The sequence below is a fragment of the Hemibagrus wyckioides genome, linkage group LG25 (genome assembly GCF_019097595.1).
Source record: "Hemibagrus wyckioides isolate EC202008001 linkage group LG25, SWU_Hwy_1.0, whole genome shotgun sequence".
Lineage (NCBI taxonomy): Eukaryota > Metazoa > Chordata > Actinopteri > Siluriformes > Bagridae > Hemibagrus > Hemibagrus wyckioides.
The window spans coordinates 15,496,216-15,517,243 of NC_080734.1; the positions used below are offsets into that span (position 1 = coordinate 15,496,216).

General features: G+C 38.0%; 2 protein-coding genes across 2 annotated transcripts; one reads left to right on the forward strand and one right to left on the reverse strand.

Annotated features, from left to right (window-relative positions):
* Window positions 1-530: 530 nt before the first annotated feature.
* ttr (transthyretin (prealbumin, amyloidosis type I)) lies at window positions 531-3,525 on the forward strand. The gene is made up of 4 exons (XM_058379410.1): window positions 531-690; window positions 1,070-1,209; window positions 1,464-1,599; window positions 2,696-3,525. Exons 1-4 carry the CDS (start codon window positions 595-597, stop codon window positions 2,801-2,803), a joined length of 480 nt encoding a protein of 159 aa, XP_058235393.1. The 5' UTR covers window positions 531-594; the 3' UTR covers window positions 2,804-3,525.
* b4galt6 (UDP-Gal:betaGlcNAc beta 1,4- galactosyltransferase, polypeptide 6) lies at window positions 3,409-19,769 on the reverse strand. The gene is made up of 9 exons (XM_058379409.1): window positions 19,011-19,769; window positions 10,678-10,794; window positions 10,428-10,541; window positions 9,902-10,023; window positions 9,023-9,139; window positions 7,936-8,123; window positions 7,454-7,576; window positions 7,260-7,361; window positions 3,409-6,911 (listed from the first exon to the last, which is right to left on the reverse strand). Exons 1-9 carry the CDS (start codon window positions 19,123-19,125, stop codon window positions 6,764-6,766), a joined length of 1,146 nt encoding a protein of 381 aa, XP_058235392.1. The 5' UTR covers window positions 19,126-19,769; the 3' UTR covers window positions 3,409-6,763.
* Between the last annotated feature and the right edge of the window lie 1,259 nt (window positions 19,770-21,028).

A 21,028-nucleotide genomic window follows, 5' to 3' on the forward strand; every position in this document is an offset into this window, starting at 1 on the left:
TTTTTATTTATTTATTTATTTATTTATTTATTCATTTATTCATTTATCTATTATTTATTTATTTATCTATTATTTATTTATTTATCTATTGCACTGCTGCCAAATAACTGGCTGATTTGGTAACAGACAGGTGTTCCTAATAAAATGGACGGTGATTGTTTGTCCGTAGCATTGTGTCTGAGAAGTTCACATAAGATGATACAATTTACAAGCTCCTCAAAATAATCAGTTTACAAAATGATTGTGTTTACTGACTCTTGCCCAATACGCTGATGTAAGAGTAAGTCCTGGTTCTTTGACAAGACAGACATTTATAAACAAAGTGAATGTGACATGCAGCTTTTAAAAAAAAATAATCTGAAAAACCACAAAAAGCAAATGTTTCCAGGTATTTTGTTTCAGGATGAAACTCAAGGCTAGTGCAACAAAAAAATATTTCTGTGGAACAAATGAATGAAATAAAATAGCCACTGAGCTAGGTTTGTCTGAGGTTACACATTATCTACTTATTTACTATGCTAAGGCAACGCCCCAGCTTTCCCCTGGAGTCACCAGAGCACACAGAAAAGGAGCTGACTCTAGTATTTAAGGCACATGTTCAGTGTCTGCATTTCGTCTTCCACCATGGCCAGAGCTATCGCTTTTGTCCTTCTTGCCTCAACACTTTTCTGCTGCCAGGCTGCTCCTGTGGTAAGTTACTGCGGTCCATCTTAAACTTGAGTTCATCTTAAAAATTCAGAAAAATTCTCTATCAAGATAAATTCCTTTAACTTAAACATGTGTCTCAATCTCTTTTAATCACTTTGTATAGAGTAAAATATAATCTGACAAATAGCTGATGTACTGGGAATGAAAATGTTGTATAGAATTATTATTATAATTATACTTTGGCTTTCTTGAGTTATAAATTATAATAGATAATAAATTAGAAGTAGAAATTAAAAAAAATAAAAAATAAAACATTAAAATTAATTCTGTAGGTTTAAGAATAACTAAAATAACAAAGCACACATTTTTAGTAATGGTTTGTTTATTTTTTTAATTTTTCTTTTCTTTTTTTTTTTTTTAGGATCGTCCTGGCAGCTCAGATGTCCATTGTCCTCTAAATGTAAAGATCCTGGACGCATTAAAAGGTGCACCTGCTGGAAATGTGGCACTTACTGTCTTCCGCCAAGGTGATGATCAAACATGGGAAAAAATCACCAGTGGGTAAGATGACATCCAGTAAGAAGATACCATCTTGTAACATCTAGCACTATGCTAGATATTGTTGTGGATAATTTAATTTATGTACGGAATATAAAGCAGAGAAAAACAATGTTTCTGAATTTTTGGTTTTTCAGAAGGTAAAAGTATCTAAAATTATTTTTTTTAAAAATCTGAAATTATTTTTAACTGTAGTAGTTGAAACTCTGAATCTGGGAATGTGAATTGTGTCTAACTTTACTATCGCCTCTTTTCAGGAATACAAACATAGCTGGTGAGGTTCATGAACTTCTCTCCGATCAGGACTTCAAACCTGGTGTGTATCGTGTCGTGTTTGACACCAAAACCTACTGGAAAGGAGAAGGTCGTGCATCATTCCATGAAGCTGCTGAAGTGAGTAAACATTCTCTCTAAAATGAATTTACCAGGAGCGCTCATTTACAAGCAACAGTTCTCTTGGATTAGCCAGGAAACTAGAGATGACTTATTCTGATTTTCATCTGAAAATGTAGATTTGGAGTAGAAAACAACATATTCCCCAGACTTTTTAGATTTTTTTTGTGTGCGGTTATTTTTTAATATTAATATTAAAATTTATATATATATATATATATATATATATATATATATTTCCTTTTTTTGTTTGTTTTTTTGCCCATCAGTCTTTAAAACAGCACTTGAAAATCTAAAAAAAGTTTTAAAAAAATAAATAAATAAATAACTAAATAAATAAATAAGTAATTAATAATAATAATAATAATAATAATAATAATAATAATAATAATAATAATAATAAAATTAGTGAATATCTAGAATTTTTTGATTAAGTTGAAAATACTAAAACTGATACCTGATATATATATATATATATTTAAAGACGAAAAACAAACAAACAAAAAGACTGGGCTCTATTAACATTCTTCATTAAAGTGTTCATTTAAATATAAATAAAAAAATTAATATAATAATAACAACAACAACAACAACAATAATAATAATAATAATAATTTTTACTATTTATGCCATTTAACAAAAAAATAAAAAGTAAAAAAATAAACTGTAAAGCTCAGACTGGGCTCTATTAACATTCCTTATTTGAGAGGGGTTTTTTTTCTTTTCTTTTGTCCATCAGTCTTTAAAACAGCTCCTGATTCGGAAAGGTTAGCTTAACAGAAAATAAAATCAGCAACCAAAAAATATTTGTCAGCATTTTACAAGAAAAATAGATTTTCTCCTTCCCCAGTGACTGAATTTCCACACGAGTGTGTAAGTAAACTGGACTCTGACATTCAGTAAATACTCGAGTCGAAAGACAAACTGAATCCACTCGTGGACTTCAACCAAGTGCTTCAGTTTTACAAAACAAACCCTTAATAAGAGTATTGAAGGACAATCTGTTTGTTATAGAATACAGCTGTAAGCATGTAAGGACTATATGACTATGGATAAGAGCAGATAACGTGTGTGATGTGTTACTGTATGATTGCAGGTGGTGTTTGAGGCTCATGCTGAAGGACATCGTCATTACACTCTGGCTCTGTTACTGAGCCCCTTCTCCTACACTACAACAGCTGTAGTGGGGAAAGGACATGATTAAATACGCACAGCATGCCGAGGACCCACACCAGTCACATTTCCCACACCAGTACAATCACCCTGCTGAAGAAAACTAATAGAAATCCTCATAGAATTTGTAATGGTTAGAATGGGAATCATAGTGGTTTTAATGGAAACCCTGTAGGTCTCTGGACGGCATGTTATATCTAGAGTAAGGACCACCTTCGGCAACTTGCAGATCACTGGGCACCAACCAGGACCAATACGACATCACTGGACCAATAGTGTTTAATGGTATTTGAACTGGAATTTCCAAGATTATTTCTATTGTGTTTTGCTCCATTTTTCAGCAGGGTAGCACTACAGGTCACCACGACAAAGACATTCAAGACAAGAAAGACATTATTCTCTGAATAGGTTTTCAACTATAAACTCTTTTAATGGTCATTACAGAGTGTAACGCAGTGAGCAAACCGGTAACACAGTGAAGAAACCGGAGAAACGAAAAGAAAAGAAATAAACATAATCAGGATTGTACACATCAGTGAAAGCCGTCAATATTTCTCATCCAGTTTCCAAAAAGAGAGCTGCAGAAAATATGGACCCTGAAAAACAGTACGAGACACGAAGGAAAGGGTCGCCCCCGGCTTTCTGCTCCGATTTATTCATTTTTTTTTTTAACGATGTTTTAGAAGACCGTACATTTAAAATCCAGATTAAAATGAAAAACTTGTGAAAAATAAAAAGAAAATGGGCACTCTACATCGTTTTCATTTCTAAAAACAGCCACCTCACTGCAACTCTCAATCATGAATGTGAATGTGTAAAAAGGAAAGGCACAAATATGAATACTGCAAAATAAAATGTAACACTCTGTGAAACGACTGGTGATGATGGAATACATATTTCCAAAATCAATATCGTTTCAGACACATAAGCAAGGCATGGGGTGCGACTTTATTGGTGAAATAACTCAAAGTGGATCACAGGTTCAAAGATTCGCCCCTGAAGAGACTCCAAGTAATACAATTTTGGACACGACACACTGCGAGCAAAAACCAGATCAGGAGACACAAGGCTGAGACAGAAGGCATTAAACACCTCCTGAGTTGGGAAACCTTATCTTTTTTAGATTGTTTGTTTTTTTTTTTTAAATACATGAAGAATTCCATAAATCATCTGTAATGAATTTTATAAAGATTCTTAGTAACTTAATAAAAAGATTTCCACACTGCACATTGCCAGCACCTTGATAAAAGGTGCCTACTTTTAACACTGAGTTTTGGTGCTCTAGGTGAAACGTTTACTACATTTATGCATGAAAGGACTGAAAATGAAGAGAGAAAATGAACATTTTCATGGAAGTGCTGCGCACATTGTGTTGCAACGTGAGAATGCAGGATATCCTGGATTTATCTGAAATACTGTTGCTTACTGTCTGACCAGCGTCCACCTCACAATACTGTCTCAAAATCAGACAATCACATAGAACATGTCATAATATTTTCCTTAGAATGTTCTTAGAATGAAATGTTCATTTCTTCCTGTATGAAACTGAGTTCTCCACCTCAACTGCTTAAGGGGGTGAGAGTTTATCCATTACAATGAATATGGGTTGAATTTGATGCGTTTAGGTTCAGTGATTCATGTTTAGTAAGTTGTAATGTTTATTTTTTACTTGGGCAAAACTAATCTTTTTATTTATTTATTTATGTTAAGAAGCTAATATCACTCTCAGACAGAAATCCCTAAAGTTTCGATCAACCTCAATTCTAAGACCACAACACTGGTGAAAATATGAAGCTTTAAGCAATAAGAGTGAAGGAAAGGAAGTGAAGGAAAAGTTTCAACACAAGGGTACAATGGGATATTTGGCACCTCTAATCTCCTTCACTGTAGCATTAACCTTCACTTCATGAAGGCTGCTAAAAACTATACCTTCAGATTCCTTACCCCACTGTATTCATTTAACCTCTAACCATAGCAACTAGGCCTGATCAAACACAGACTTCAGCTTGAAAGTTTAAGAGAAGAAATCTGTAAACAAGAAGAATTTAGGTCTACAGAGTACACATGCATGGTTCAGCACGCTAATATTTTCAGAGCAAATGGCTCAGCCTGGTCCGAGAGGAGAAACGCACAAAAGGCCTTTGCTTGAACACACGACAAGAACACCTTGGAAAGGTCCGAGTGCACTACATGACCCTGTGCAAGCTGTGAAACAGGGAGATACCCCATGCGTCAGTGAGCTGCAGGATTAGAGTAACACCTCAGGATCGGCGCTAGGAGGGGAAAGAAAAGCTAGTGCCATAAACAGCACGGCTGATATGACTTTAGTGGAAACGGAAACACACACACACACGGTGTGTAAAAATACCAACACAAAGTTTTCTATTTAAGACAGATATAAATTTTAAAAAAAAAAAAAAAAAAAAAGAATCACTAGCAAAAAAAAAAAAAAAGAAATGAAGACAAACAACAAACACCACAAAATAAACAAAATTATGATACATCATCTTCAACATGAGGCTGTATATATACAAAGGCAATCAACATGTACAAAGAAAAGCACAACCAACCAAACAGCTCAAAACTTTAACAGCATAAAGTCTTCATTGCCCTAAAACTCTATTCTTATGCCATTCAAGAGTAACACTAGCATCACTCTCTCATCCAGGCCCAACTTATTTTTATGACGAGTGCAAGGTACTTCATTTACACAGCTGGAGGATTATTCACACACATTCTCACTCACTGTCTCACACACACTCTCAGTCACCCCATTATTATAGTATTTTAGCATTTAGCAGCTGTGTACCTGACTGCTCAGCAATTCTTCGAGTGAATGACCAGCAACATTTTTCTCCCCTCGTTATATATATATATATATATATATATATATATATATATATATATATATATATATATATATATATATATATATATACATATATATATATATATATATATATATATATATATATATATATATATATATATATATATAAAAAAAAAGAAGATATATTTTCTTCACTTCCATTGTTGCAGTGCACATAATGAAAAAAAAACAAACAAAAACATTAAATGATATACAAAAAAAAAAAATATCTGGCAAAAGTAGTAAGGCATGCTGATTGATATTGGTGTTTTGCTCAATAAACCGCACATCCCAATTCCATTTCTCTTTAGTCCTTAAAACTGAAGCGTCCGTTTGTGTAAGGAAAGGTAAGGGTCGGGGGGGATGGGGGGGGGGTTTAAAGAAAAGCCAGTTAGCTGCCAAAGTAAGAATATGTGCACTGGAATGACGCATGACATTACAGGATCGAGTGAGCAGTCGTGATCCTTCGTGCACTCACAGCCCGCAAAAGAACAGAAAAAAATGTGACGCTCACATTACACACGCCACTGGAGTGCTCGAAAGTACATCTCAAGAAAAAGAAAAAAGAAAAAAAAATCATAATAAATAAGGAAGGCCATAAAAGACCGTTTACAGTACATACATAAATTGTCATATGCCTTAAAATTCTACTATATGATACAAAACGTGCCATAAAATATCTATTGGCATTTAGTTTGCTGTCGAGTTGTAAAACTGAGCGGTCTACATTGTTGGCATGGATGAGAACTGACACTCAGAGTGATAACAGCCTATGAAAATCAGTTAAGGCTTCGCAGTAAACATTTGAATTGTTGACACCGACACGCCCCAATTTTTTTTTCTTTTTCTCTCTCCGTAGCATGGTGTGATTTGAGTAGCTAAAGCCGCATAAACATAGAGACATGCATTGGGACGCGCACACTCACAGAAACATAGGTATGACATCACATACACACTTCACACACACAATCATTGTAGTATTCAGGCCTTTAACCTTTTGTCTATTGGTTTCAAGGTTTCTTGGTGGCCGGATGCGATGTTCTGGCCGCGCTCTTCTCCATGATGCTGGGTCGGTCGTCTTCAGGTACTGATAGCCAGGTGGAGTGGATGAAGAGACGGGTGTCAGTACTCCACTATGGGGGCAAGCTCAGGGCTCAGGTTAACAGTGATGTTCTTATACAGACTATTTAAAGAGATTTCTGGAGAATACTGGAGATTGTTTAGGCCATCCAAATATTGCCTTTCTTTAGAATACCTTAGCAGCTTGTACCTGAGAGAGAGAGAGAGAGAGAGAAAAATCACATTTTCAGCAAATCGCAGGATAAGTTGAATGTAAAGAGATTTGCACTACTGCAAATGAGGTGCGTCAGAAATGGGTCACTGCACTGGAGGTTACTTGGGAAGATTCACATTGTTAGTTTAACCTCTACTTGATGCAAGCATGCGTAAAGCAAATACATCTTTGCTGAACTCCTTGTCCACTACTTTTCCCTTTTCCAAGCACCCACAACCAAAAATAGTTCCACCTTATTCACTGAAAATCCGATTCAAGTTTATTTTTTGTTCATGCATGTTAAGCGTCTTAAGAGCAAACGCAAATAAGAAAGAGTAAACTGACCTTCCCAGGAACTGCACTTCTCCTCGGTGGTGATGAGGAATTGATTTGTATTTGCCAATATCTCCTTCAGGCCGGGTCACATTAAAGCCAGCAAAGTGCACCCTGGGACATCACACATGGATGGACATTGAAAACGTGTGCACTGTTTGAGTACTGGAGCATTGTTTAAATTACATATGCACACATCTACCCACCTGTTCCAGAGGTCATCATCCTCCCCTCCCCAGCCCCAGAAAGCATTGGGAAAACCATTAATCTTGCGAAACTGCTCTACTGTAAGTCCACTCACTCCTCCAAAGAACTCACTGTAGGGTAGACTGAACACACACATGACAATTCTTGGTATATTTCACAAAATCTGGGAATGACAACATTTTCTGAGGAATTCGGTAATAGAAAAGAGGGTTTTTTTTCTGTGCAACAAACAAACAAACTGACCACCACTTACACAACAATTACTTCTGGTCCACTAATTTGATTGGACAAGCACTGTTATTTAATAGAACAGCACAGTTTTGTATTACTCCACTAGATTGTGCTTGCTAAATACAATTCCAATTCTAGTAACAGTGTGATACGTTGATCGTGGTACTAGACTTACTACAGACTATCAGGCAGTTTGTGAGATGGCATGGCAATTTTTGTTTTTCATGTTCACATCCTGGAAATCACTTACATGTACATGTACTTATCAAGTTTTGTAGCAAAGTGACGAGGCATCTGCCCACAGCCGTAATAATTCCGGTCATTTTCAGGGATATGATCGACATCATGAAAAACCACACAGTCCCACTCCAGATCCTTCATTGCCTCCTTGAAGCCCACATTAAACAGCATGGCTCGGTTAAAAGGCTGAGTACCTGCCTGGAAACAAACACAAAACAAACCACTGAAGGAGTAACGGGGAAATGTGCACACTAACAATTTACTGTAAAATTAAATAAACCTGATGCAAGATGGATATCAAGTCTGAATGCAAAAAAAAAAAAAATCTTTAATTGTGCAACAAAAAAATAAGACTACTGTAAGGGACAATTCTACCTCCATGCAATAGGACATTTTGTCCAAAGGGTCAACAGAACATAATTCAAAAATAATAACACAAGGCACATCAGACATCTTCCACAGCTCATTAGATTTCAACTGAAACTGAGACACATTGTACATCATATGAAATGAACACAATTTCTGTTACTTTACCAACAAGCACTTATGAGGTAAACTGTAAAATTCACATAAAATGAGGAAACCCCATTACTTCCCTAGTAAGGGAAAGGTGGAAACCTAAAAGGACAACTGAGGGGTAATACCCAAATACACCAGCTGAGGGCAGCACGATCAAATGAGAATTATTTATTAACGATTCTCAAACACAGTAGCGGTGTATTCACACTACAATGGGTTGCAATTCCTATATCCTCTTCAGTTCTACCCCCAGAGTAATTTTAGCAGACCAGGAAGTATTGTGGCGAACGATTTTGTACTCAGTGTTAATTGCTCAAATACAAGTTTTACAGCACAACCAACCCCCCTTTGGCTTATCGCATTATGGCAAAGTGCATATCTGTGATGTTTTGTTGTCACACACAAGACAAAGTCTGTGGGAGGGTTTTTGTACGTAGTTCTAGTGCCACACCCTTACAGCAAAGACATGAAAACACCAAGCTTTATGTTCACACAGCTCTGTGTGGTTTTTTTTTTTTTTTTTTTTTTTAACACTTAACTTCTTCCATACAATAACACCACAGTATCTGTTTACATACCTGCTCGATTACATAAAATGCAAACTGTAAGCGCTGTCTTTGAAGCATAGGAGCAAGGTGCTGAAACAGAATGGGTAGATGTTCATGACGATTCCTAAAGGGGATCAGAACAGCCACCTGAGAGACAGAGAGAGATAGTTAGTACAGTACTACTATTATTATAATTTATCACCACCTCGTCATGTAACCTGTAACCTGTATAATTAACCCAGTGTAAATGTAAAGAAGGGTAAGGTATCGAGGTCATCCATATTACATATATCCTATACTATGATATATCTAGGTGCATAAGAACAGCCGGTATGTACCTGAAAATATGTATTCATCACACATACATATGCTGTACGCAATGAACGCTGACATATCCCACACATTTTAAACTACTCTGCTCGTGCAGCAAGCATATTTGCATAAAGGAATTCACACATCAGTATATACGACAGACACCACTTCCTTAAAAAGCCCAGTGGCCTGCTTAATACGAACATGATGCATGTGTGAAAAGATTAACTTAACCATCAAGAGATTCTGCTGCAGGAAACAACACATACAAAAAATGTTTTATCTGGCACTCCTAACAGTAGTCTGCGAAACAAATAAAATAAATAAATGCAAGCCATCTCCAATAGCAGCTTATTGAAGTCGTAGTCCCACTGTGCTGTACTGCACAATGAAAATCACATGTTCTACAGAGCTACTTGTCAACATTTCATAGCTACCTGCTATTAATTACCAGTACATTGCCAGAGCGCACACTTTAATAAATTAATTTGGCTCATTAATTATTGTGTCTAGTATCGCAATGCGAGTGACGGAAAGCTGTGTAAGACGCACTTCATTATTTGGCCTGTGGTCATCTAAACAGTAGTAAAATGGTACCTTCCAGCGTGGTCTGCAGTCCTTGGGCTTCCAGTGTCCCCCATACTGAATGCCAAGCTTTCTAAGCTGCAATTCAATCTCCTCTATAGGAACCTCAGTCATATTTACTTCTATAGGGCCCTCTGCAGAGGCACAACACATCAGCACATGTCAGTTTCAGCTCCAACACATCAACTAATCACACATAAGTACATAAGTAACGACCATAAGTAGTTTCAGTGCAGCTGAAAAAGAAAATCCTACATTAATTATAAGATTTACAATCTACAAAGTATAATTAGGGTTAGATTAGGTTTGACTTGGGTACAGTTAAAAAAAAACAAAAAAGTTTTGATAAATCCCCACAACCTAATACTTATATCATCACAAACACAACTTTTATAGTGAATTTATATGGTGAATTTTCCCATAGTCTGTAATGCATGGTCTTTAATACGCAATGCTCAAAAACAAAGCTGTACTTCCTTTACAAACAAGGACGCAAAATCACTCTCACACATTAGGCGCTGGGATTTTAAAAACTCACTCATAGAAGGTAAGCGTTCCGGGCAGGGCAAATTCTGGGCATAGGTGAAATTCTCAGGGAGGTATGTAGTCGGTTGAGCAAAATATTCGCTGGAGTTGTTCCCATCTGGATAATCTGAAAGGACAGTCACGCATGAGGTGATCACTTTAACAAACATATCTTGTAAATGAGAACACTTAATGCCAGAACTGAATTAAAAACACCAGCATGGTTCATGTACGAGTCTGGGTGTGTGCGCATTTTCTCTCACCTGTGCCATTCAGAGTGCTGTTCTTATTGGTGTATGATCTGATTATCTGGCCAATTGTCCGCACGTTATCACGTATCATTATACCCTGAGCCTGCACCATGAAGAAGTATGTGTTGGCTGGGGGAGGGGGGGAGGGAGAGAAGAACAAAAGCATCATAATCAAATTTTGCTCAAGATTGATGAGGTTAGACAAAGAATGTTAAACAGCTTTCTGCTGGCAAAGAAATAACCCTGGTAAAAAAATTAGTAGAAGTAATTGCCTCCACACAATGGGTTCCTTATGAAGGGATTGTTTCTGGAAACCAGCACTAACCTGATCAAGCTACCTGTGCAGAGGTCACAATAAATACATTTTTATTCTAAATATTTAGGGCAGCAGTAAGGTTTATTAGTCTCGTACAGAAAGCATAGAATATATTTTACGAAGGCTATTTGAGTGCTCATTAGATACCCAATCTTGGCTTAGTGACCAAGTGTATGTCTCTAGTACAAGCATCTATATTCATACTGAGAATTAGCTGTGGGCAGTGAGTTAGTGACTTGTTGAATTCAAGTGATTATGTAATGGAAACACAAAACTAGTTTCCTAGCTGAATGTGTTGATCTATGTAGAGCACTAGCACATATAAACCATTAATAATTAGCCTTTGAACAAGTTACTAATTTACTAACAGCACAGCACTAGTCATGGCAAGCGTAAGAAACTAAGAAATTCCAGTAAAGAAAAGTTTGTGACCTGCTTAAGTCTTCATTTTCCTCCCATTAAAAAGGGAATAAAACCTTCCTGCAATGCAGCACTTTCCAGACTTTCATTCAGACATGGGCATCCACGTGAAGATGAATCTTAACTGATGCATATGTTCAACACTCACTCGCTTCATTTGCCCATGTGCTTTAAAGTTTGATGTATTGTGCATTTTGAGATGCTTTTCTGCTCACTACAATAGTACAGCGTGGTTATTTGAGTTAGTTTAGCCTTTTGGCTAGCTTGAACCATTGTGGCCATTCTCACTTGACCTCTCTCATGTAATAAGGCACTCACATCATTTGTTTATTGCTGAACTTATTGCTGAACGTTACCCGAAGCTGCATGTTTTTATGTATTGCACTACCATTATGGTGGATAAGAGGTATATATAGAAAAAAAATAAAAGTATGTGAACTCCAGACCATCACACCTACATTATACATCCCTCCAAATTATTGAATTCAGATGTTTTTCAGGCGTTAGGCCCTTAGTTCCAGTGAAAGGAACTCTTAATGCTTCTGCATACCAAGGCATTTTGGACAATCCCATCCTCCCAACTTTGTGGGAAACATTTGGGGATGTCCCCTTCCTGTTCCAGCATGACTGCACACCAGTACACAAAGCAAGGTCCATAAACACATGGATGAGAGAGTCGCCTGCACAGAGCCCTGACCTCAACCTGACAGAACACCTTTGGGATGATTTAAGAGCAGAATTAGAATGCAGTCATGTTAGAACAGAAAGGGGTCACAACCAAACTGTTCCCACAAAGTTGGGAGCATGGAATTGTCCCAAATGTCTTAAGTATTAAATGTTCCTTTCACTGGATCTATGAGGCCAAGCCAAACCCCCAAATTCAATGCTTTGGAAGGGTGTCCCAAAACCTTTGGTAACAGTGTATATTGTTGATCTAATAACCCCATTTATTCTGGCCACATTGTGTATGGCAAGATCTTTACTAAGCTCAAGCTCTACTGGTGCACAGCCATAGTGCTGCATTCTGTAGGTGATGCCTGTACTTGAAGCTCAGCCCCACATAAAAAGATGAAAACGAATAATGTAACCTTTCCTCTTTCTTTAATTAAATATTAACCCAACATGGAAACTAAGTACAACACTGAGCTTCCAAGTGCTTAGCAAGATCATAATCACTGTCAATCAGTTCAAACCTCACAGAACACTTCCTTGGAAAATTTCCTGGAATCCCATTACATAATAGTGAGTGAGAGGACGAAGCAAATGGGAAGTTAAGACATGTATTTATGCGGGCTGCACTACTGAACACTCATGAATATTGCAAATTAGTTATGCAAAAAGGCCATGGGAGATGCAAGTGTGAGGTTTTGACTCAAGGCTACCTTACGTGAACATTAAATGTTTTTAATTTTGCACGAACATGACATGAAGCCTAAAAGCAGCAGGCTAATGCCAAACAGCTATATGTTCGGCTCGGACAGCTGTAAAGACGGTGATGGCAATCAACCAGAGAGGTGTGGTGTGTGTGTGATCTTTTCTAAATAGGGAAGTATGACTTGCTGTTTCCTGAAAACAACAGCACTTTCATATAGGTTACTGTGTTTCGTTAAAATTCACTTCTACTAGAAAGCAGCACTGACCTTTTAATGAATCGAGAGCAAGGCTAATTTAACCAATTTCCACAAAGCCATGTGATCTCCTGCATACATTAGCATTACAAAAGTATTGCAAAAGTCCTCTTGTGAGATCCAGTTGTCTTCTAATGCAAAAAGCAAGCTTTCAAGTGCTCGTTAGATTTCATAATCCAAAAATATAGTCAAACACACCACATCACCATTTTAGACCTGCTGCTTAGTATGTTCTCCATTTGCTGAAGTGAGTCCTATAGAGCGCTGCAGGGAGGAGGTATTTTTGTAGCCCTACCCAGAAGTTAGGATCACCATGGTTCCCTTAACCAAAAAATAAATAAATTTTAAAAAAAACAGGATTTTTCCACTAGCTTCTGGATTATTGCAACAATCTGGATTAAAGTAATAATAAGATCTGAGACCAAAAAAAGGGTCAAGAGCTTCAGTTGATATTCACATCAAACATGAGAATGGAAGAAAAAAATCCCCATGACACGGACTGCGGCATGATAGTTGGTGTCAGCCATGCTGGTATGAGTATTTCAGAAACTGCTGATCTTCTGGGATTTTCACAGACAGCAATCTTTTAAGTAATAAAGAATGTTGCAAAAAAAACTGAAAAGAAGTAGCGAGAAGTTCTGAGGGCAGAAACACCTTGTTGAGGATTGAGGTCAGTATAGAATGGCAAGACTAGCTTGTGACAGGAAAGCTACAGTAAGTTTCAAGATGGCGGCGCGGCAGTAGCACGCAGCAGCCACTCCGGAACCAAAATGGTGCTTACTTTTTGTTTTAGCGCGAAATTAAAAAGTGCATGGATGCCAAAGACTGTGGTATTCATGTATACGCACAATACTTTTTTACATCATTTCATTTTATCATATTTTATTTCACTTGCATTCCATTACACGTTCTTTTCTTTCTTTTTCGGCCTGTGTTCTTTTGTGTTGCCTTTCTTCTATTTATTGTCTTTTGCACTGTCTTGTCTATGCTCCGTTTGCACCTAGCTGCACACTGTGCACTTCACGTGGCTAAGACAAACTTCTGTCCTAGCTCTGTGGTGTTGTTTTGTGTTGAACTCTTCGTTGTTGTATGTTTATGTAGCACCAGGTCCTGGAGAAACGTTGTTCAATTTCACTATGTATTGTGTCAGCTATATGTGGTTGAAATGACAATAAAGCTTCTTGAATCTTGAGTAACTCCAATAAGAAGAAGCAGAAGAAGAAGACGACTATTATTGCCACACATATTACAGCACAAAGGAATTGTTTTCTTCAAAAAAAATCCCAGCTAAGTAAGTTGGGGTCAGTGGTGCTTATTATCACTACTGCCAATAAGCACTCTTTAAAACCACGGTGAGCAGAAAAGCATCTCAGAATGCAAAACACTGCAAATCTAATAGCAGATGAGCTACAACTCCACTCCACTCCTGTCAGATAACAACAGAAAACTGAAGCACAGTGGACACAGTGATACTGGACAGGAAGGAAGGAAGGAAGGAAGGAAGAAATAATAAAAAAAAAAAACTTGAGCCTAAACCGTGTTAGCACAAAGGGGATTTTACAAATCCTTGCCGTTTCTGATTTATAGCCATAAATCTCACACCACTCCCCAGTTAATGAGAGCTAAACCTACATTCACAAAGCCTGATACTCGTGTTGGGCGACACAAATGAAAGTGAAATATACGTCATGCATGACATTTGTACTCCATCATTTCCATTTGCTGTACTGCACTCTTACCTCATTTGCCTCTTTCAACATAACACTCCATTATATTCTGCCTTTTTTTTTTTTTTACACTTCTGTGTTCTTTTGTGTTGTCTTTCGCACTGTCTTGTCTATGCTCTGTTTGCACCTTGCTGCACACTGTGCACTTTACGTGGCTAAGACAATCTTCTGTCCTAGCTCTGTGGTGTTGTTTTTATGTTGAACTTTGTTGTTGTATGTTTATGTAGCACCAGGTCCTGGAGAAACGTTGTTTCATTTCACTATGTACTGCGTCAGCTATATGTGGTTGAAATGACGAAGCTTCTTGAATCTCTTGAACATCCAAACTGTATTCTATTAGCTCAGTACCTGTACTCTGCACATTGACAAGAAAGTTGGATCTAATCTAAAATACGTCCCGTTTCCTGGATGAGCGGATGTTGTCGTCATCATCTTGCATCTTTTTTTCCCTAGAAAATGGTCTTGCAAAATTGCTTTCACTTAGGGTCAAATAAAAAAAAAAAAGATCCAGTTATTCAGAAATTACATGTATGTATTTTTTGTTATTATTTTCCATTCTAAAAGCTATGAAACGACCATCAATACATTACAGTATACTCTTGCAGTGAATACGTGAATGAGTGGTTTGGAATTACTGTTAAGAAAGTTGAATGACAAATTTCCAAAAAACTAATTCTCTATGAGAAATGGAATAGATTTTCACAAATCAACTGCTTAAACTAAACATCAGCTCGCTAGAGAAGTCACACATTTACTCTGGGTGAGAAAACATGCAGGCATGAAAACTGGGGGATGTTGTAGCTTAGTGGTTAAAGTGTTGGATTACTGATTGGAGGATTGCGAGATCGCATCCCAGGTCCACTGCTGGGCCCCTGAGCAAGACCCTTAAACCCTCAGTTGCTCAGTTATATAAAATGAGAAAAAGTTGTCACTGCTGGACACAGGAAATTTCGCAATGTAAAAATGAGATTCACAATGTGTTGTAAATGATCATATGACATGACAAACATAGTCACTGATTACTAAGCAAATGAGTTTCAAATTTAGACAAAAATAAAAACTAGGCCAGGCCCAGAAAGTGAACAGGTGACTCTGGAGCTGTGAAATTTTATCCTTTAAATAAAGTACCGTTAAAATACTCCAAACATTACTCAGGGAAGTACTAAAACTGATCGACAAATTATATCTCTGTTGTCATGCATGACGATTTCCGGATATGGGTGTGTGTGCGCCAACCCCCGAAACAGTGACACTAATACTACGCACACGCATTAAGGTCAGAGCATAACACTAGGACTGTAAACGCAAACAACATTGTCCTTGCCTAACACAAATGAACGGAATCAATGGTAATGAACCTATACACTACACAGCCAAAAATAGGAGTCTTCCTTAAACTGTTGCCAGAAAGTCTAATTTACACAATTGTCTCTGTATGCTCTAGCATTACAATTTCCTGTCACTGGAATTAACCTGCATAACAATGCAGCTGTGCATAATACAAACTCCATGATCAAGTCAACTTCCTGACTCAACCCCACTGAACACCGTCTGCACCACAGACCTCCTCACTCTTACATCACTGTCTGATCCAACTCTTGTAGCTGATCAGAAATATCTAGACGAATATCTCTGGGTGAAATGGTCAGATGTACACAACATACATTTATATATATTATATATATATATATATATATATATATATATATATATATATATATATATTATATATATATATATTTCCCCCCATGGCCCATTTTAGAGGAATTACTTTGTGGATTTTTGAGACTGTAACATTCTATGCCAATACAGATAATATTTTTACACTTGATATGGTGATTTGCCAAGGTAGCTAACTTTGTTTCTAACTTTGTTCTTGTATCTATAGTTTCTGCACAGCCATAATGCTGTGGGTGTGACTTAACCACTTCCTCAGCCTCACTCAACCACTTATTGTTAAAGGTTACCTTCATTTTGGTGTTAACGTTAACATTATCGTCATTGTGTGGAATACAAATGATTCTGGGAAGACTGCGGGTGGCTCAGCTTGTACATATTTATTTGTGACCTGTAGAAACTGGCACATGTTGTGTGTCACACATTACGTAGTGTTCCGCCACCATGAGCTAGTAATCAGTGAAGCGCATTTTTTACTGTACAAATCTCTCTGGTCGCTACATTATCTTGATGCTTCTCTGACAGGGCAACAGACATTTTTGGGAGTTAAAACACACACTAAAAACCCTGTATATCAGTGTACAAAGGTTTTAACACACAGTGCTGTGTAATAAATTCACCAGATTTGTGTGAAAAGGCTTTTAAAAAAGTGTCAACACCCTGGTGAGTGGATCCTGGTGTCATTTTGGGTTTGCTGACTTGCACTTTTATAGAGACAAAGATTGTTGGGGTTACGTTCAAGAAAGCCAATCAAACAGACTCATTCGTAGTTTGTGATTCGTATGAAGTCATCGCTAAACCTGCTGCCTTGTTTCCTCTGCAAAGGCTGATTTAAGTATAAAACAATGGCTTAGTTCATTAAGAATCAATAATGTGAATGTTTGCCATGCGTTTCAAGAAACACTGGAACCAAGAGCTTTCTTTAAGTAAAGCCTAACAGCAGAAAGGCCTTCGGATCATTCGCATATGTTGAATGAACCAATTTGTAGAACGGATGAAGCGATCATACCGATATGTGTTGTTTACTTGCGAATTGCTAAAAGGAAGTGCTCCTTTGTGATTTTATTTCCATCCAGATCGGTCACGGCGGTGTTTTTCACCGAAAATTACAGGTCGGAATTACCTACCGTTTTATTTTTTTTGCCAAACTCCACAGTCGACTGATCATTGTACTCCGGTTCAGATGCCCAAGATTTTTTTGGGGGAGATGTGTGATTACTGTTTTATTGTATTGGACACAAGTGTTGCAGGATCCTTAGACTGTTGCAGGATCCCCAGACTGAAATAAGACCCCAGCATCTCATCTGTGCTCCACTGCTTTTTTTTTGACCGTTAGTCACCATGTGAAGCAAAAATTCACAGAAAAAAAATTAAAAATACACTCGCTCCTACCGTCATCATTATATTGCTCTCCAGATGCAGGATTTATGATTGCCGAGGAGACGTGGGGAAAAGAAAATTATTAGACATCCCACGGATAAAATATCCCGATCCTGATAGGCCTACAGATTGCAAAGGTGCTTGGTATGAGGTAAATATTATCAAAACTTTTGGTCAGTGAGGTATCGAAGAACTGCAACATCCTAAACTTTAACCGTTTTTAGGTTTCCTCCAAATTTTAAAGAAAAGTGTGTAGATGTATTGGATACAATAAATTGTCCCGAAGTGCAAGTGTGTGTGTGTGTGTGTGTGTGTGTGTATATATATATATATGATGTCCTGCCATGGACTGGCAACCCATCCAGGGGGTTTTCCCAGACCATCCCTCCTTCCTGACCAGGAAGAAGTGATTACTGAAGAATGAATGAATGAATGAATGAATAGGTGTGAGATCATTTGGAGAAGTGTACTCAATACCTGTGCTACAATACACCTCACGATTAAAAACAATAAACTATCTGAGGCTCAAAACACTAAACTGAACTGTCTCCTTGTATGCTTCCCTTCCATGTCCACTCTTAATCTGTGTATCAGGACCAAGGAAGGAGTACAAGACTTGAAATGAAAGCTGTACTAGACGATTGAAGACAAAAATACTGACAAGTGAAATTGCACTCGTTTCAGTACCAGCTTGCCCTGAGTCGACCGGTTGCTAAGCATCCACCTAACTAGCTAAACCGCTTAGCATAACTAGCCAAGCAGCTAATTATTAGTAAGGGTTTAACACTGGATTAGAAAGTCTTCGTTTAAAGGGTGCTAGCGGACTTCTTACTAGCTTCCAAAGCTGATTAATCATGCGAAACATACACGGAGCAAATTATTTAACGTCTAGTTTATTCTATACAGAAAACTGGAAATGTATAATCACGATTCAAAAAAAATATAATCATTTTAATCATATATATAGCATGGCCACACAGTATGAGCGCTACACAGAACGCAGTGCTTCACCAGCTATCGGAATTAATACGATTCGATTAGCTAGCTATCGAGCTATGTCGCTAGCTAGCTAACCAAACTGTACCAGCAGCTAGCCTGCTAATTGGTATAGCCCAGATTACACCCTAAAGTAGCTAGCTATGTACGACGTTCCTTCAGATCTAGAATATATTACATTAAAATAAATAAAACACTCACCTATTCCAGGGGCCACATAGATGAAGTAGAGGCAGGTCGTAGACATGGAGAAGAAAAAAATGAAGGCCAAGAAGGAGCGGTTGGAAAGCCGCAACAGCCGCCTCGTATTCAGCATTTTTCTTTGCTCTGAGTAGCGGCTACTAGCTATCCGTCAGGTCCATAAAAAAAAATATGTAAAGCTCCTTTCCTTCACCAAAGCGAAAACGTTGTTTATTTCTTCTCCCGAGAAATCAAGGCTGTAGTAAAGTCCGCATCGTTGTGGCCTGGTTTTTTTAGGGGAGGGGGGCCGGTTAGAACTGGGATGCAGCGATAAAGCTAAGCTAAAGCGCCAAAGGAAGAGGAGTGCTGAAACCAAGGAATTTCCAGATTGACCAAAATAAAAAAAAATATATAAAAATAATAAAAAAATAAATAAACCAGATGTTGAATCAGTCCACAGACTGTATTTGGCTCATGATGAAGCTGCGAAGCAGAAAACCAGCGAATAAAGTCAAGTCAAATCCGCACCTGCCTATGCACCATGTTTTCGTATGAAGTGGGTAAAAGGAGGAGGAAATGAGATGACGATGTAGGTGTGGGTGAGAACTTCTTCTTCTTCTCCTCCTCCTCCTCCTCCCTCTCAAACACGCTCCCACTGAACCCAGTCAAACACACAAACCGAAAATACTGTCTGTGAAGATGTTCCCGTGGCTAAAACTGATGAAATATCAGTGGTGAAAAGGGGTTGAAATCAAGAATGAAACAAGGAGGCGTTGTTTCTGCTGGCGCTGCAGTATATCCGGAAGGTGTGACCAGTGACCACCAGTCCGCAGGCAAATCTCACTGCTTAAATACTACAGCACTATAGGCAGGATTTTGCCTGTTATGTTTTTCTGTTACCGAAAATTAATAAACAAATTAGTTAATTAGTTTAAAATGTAAATATATATAGCAAAACTGTTGCAATAGTCAATATTTTTCATTTCATACTCGTACTATCAGGTGTATAGCAATGATAACAAATAATAGATTAAGCCATTGTATCAATACGTGTTTTAAGTAGTTAAACAAACAAGCAAATAAATAAATAAATACATTTAAATGTTCCTACATCGGTCTAGAATGTGTGTTTATTGTTTTCATTGGTCCGTCATTCGATAGACACGCCCCCAACGCACCCTCACATCCTTTTATAGCCACATACACCGATCAGCCATAACATTATAACCACTGGTACAGCTGATGATCTCCTCATCATGGCACCTGTTAGTGGGTGAGATATTTTAGGCAGCAAGTGAACATTTTGTCTGATGTGTTAGAAGCAGGAAAAATGGGCAAGTGTAAGCATTTGAGCGAGTTGGACAAGGGCCAAATTGTGATGGCTAGACCACTGGATCAGAGCATCTCCAAAACTGCAGCTCTTGTGGGGTGTTCCCGGCCTGCAGTGGTCAGTATCTATCAAAAGTATCCTTTAAGTCCTGTAAGTATCCTTTAAGTCCCATAAGTTGCAAGGTGGAGCCCATACAGAGCCCATACAGTCCCCACATCGCAACTTACAGGTCTTAAAGGATCTGCTGCTGGTCTTGGTACCAGATACCACAGCACCTGTACTGACAGGTCAGGGCTGTTATGGCAGCAAAAGGGGGACCAAGTCAATATTAGGTAGGTGGTCATAATGTTATGGCTGATCTGCGTAATGTAGGGTTGTAACTTGTCTTTCAACCAACTGAACAGCCAAAAAGCAAATCCAGGAGAATTAATAGCAGAAATTAACCCACTCAAGATGATCCTAGACCAGCTCAAGATGATCTTAGACCAACTCCAGGCAGGGCTCCATCAAAATAAATTTTAGGGGTGCTTGAGTAGGGGCTAGAACGTGTGTATCGACCAAGACTAGATGGTTGAAGACACGCAGCAGGGTGAAAGCAGGGCTCATACCAGAGACCAAGGAAGTGGCATCCCCAGAACAGCTTCTGTTAGAGGCAGAGCAGGTGACCTTGACAAACTAGCTAATAGCTGAGGCAGGGGGGATGGCCTTT

Bases quoted from the DNA above. Each gene is read 5' to 3' on its own strand.
- ttr (XM_058379410.1), top strand. From the start codon at position 595: ATGTTCAGTGTCTGCATTTCGTCTTCCACCATGGCCAGAGCTATCGCT. The intron at 691-1,069 runs GTAAGTTACTGC...TTTTTTTTTTAG, and splicing joins GCTGCCAGGCTGCTCCTGTG to GATCGTCCTGGCAGCTCAGA. The intron at 1,210-1,463 runs GTAAGATGACAT...GCCTCTTTTCAG, and splicing joins TGGGAAAAAATCACCAGTGG to GAATACAAACATAGCTGGTG.
- b4galt6 (XM_058379409.1), bottom strand. From the start codon at position 19,125: ATGCTGAATACGAGGCGGCTGTTGCGGCTTTCCAACCGCTCCTTCTTG. The intron at 10,795-19,010 runs GTGAGTGTTTTA...CCCCTCCCCCAG, and splicing joins CTATGTGGCCCCTGGAATAG to CCAACACATACTTCTTCATG. The intron at 8,124-9,022 runs GTATGTAAACAG...GTTTGTTTCCAG, and splicing joins CATTTTATGTAATCGAGCAG to GCAGGTACTCAGCCTTTTAA.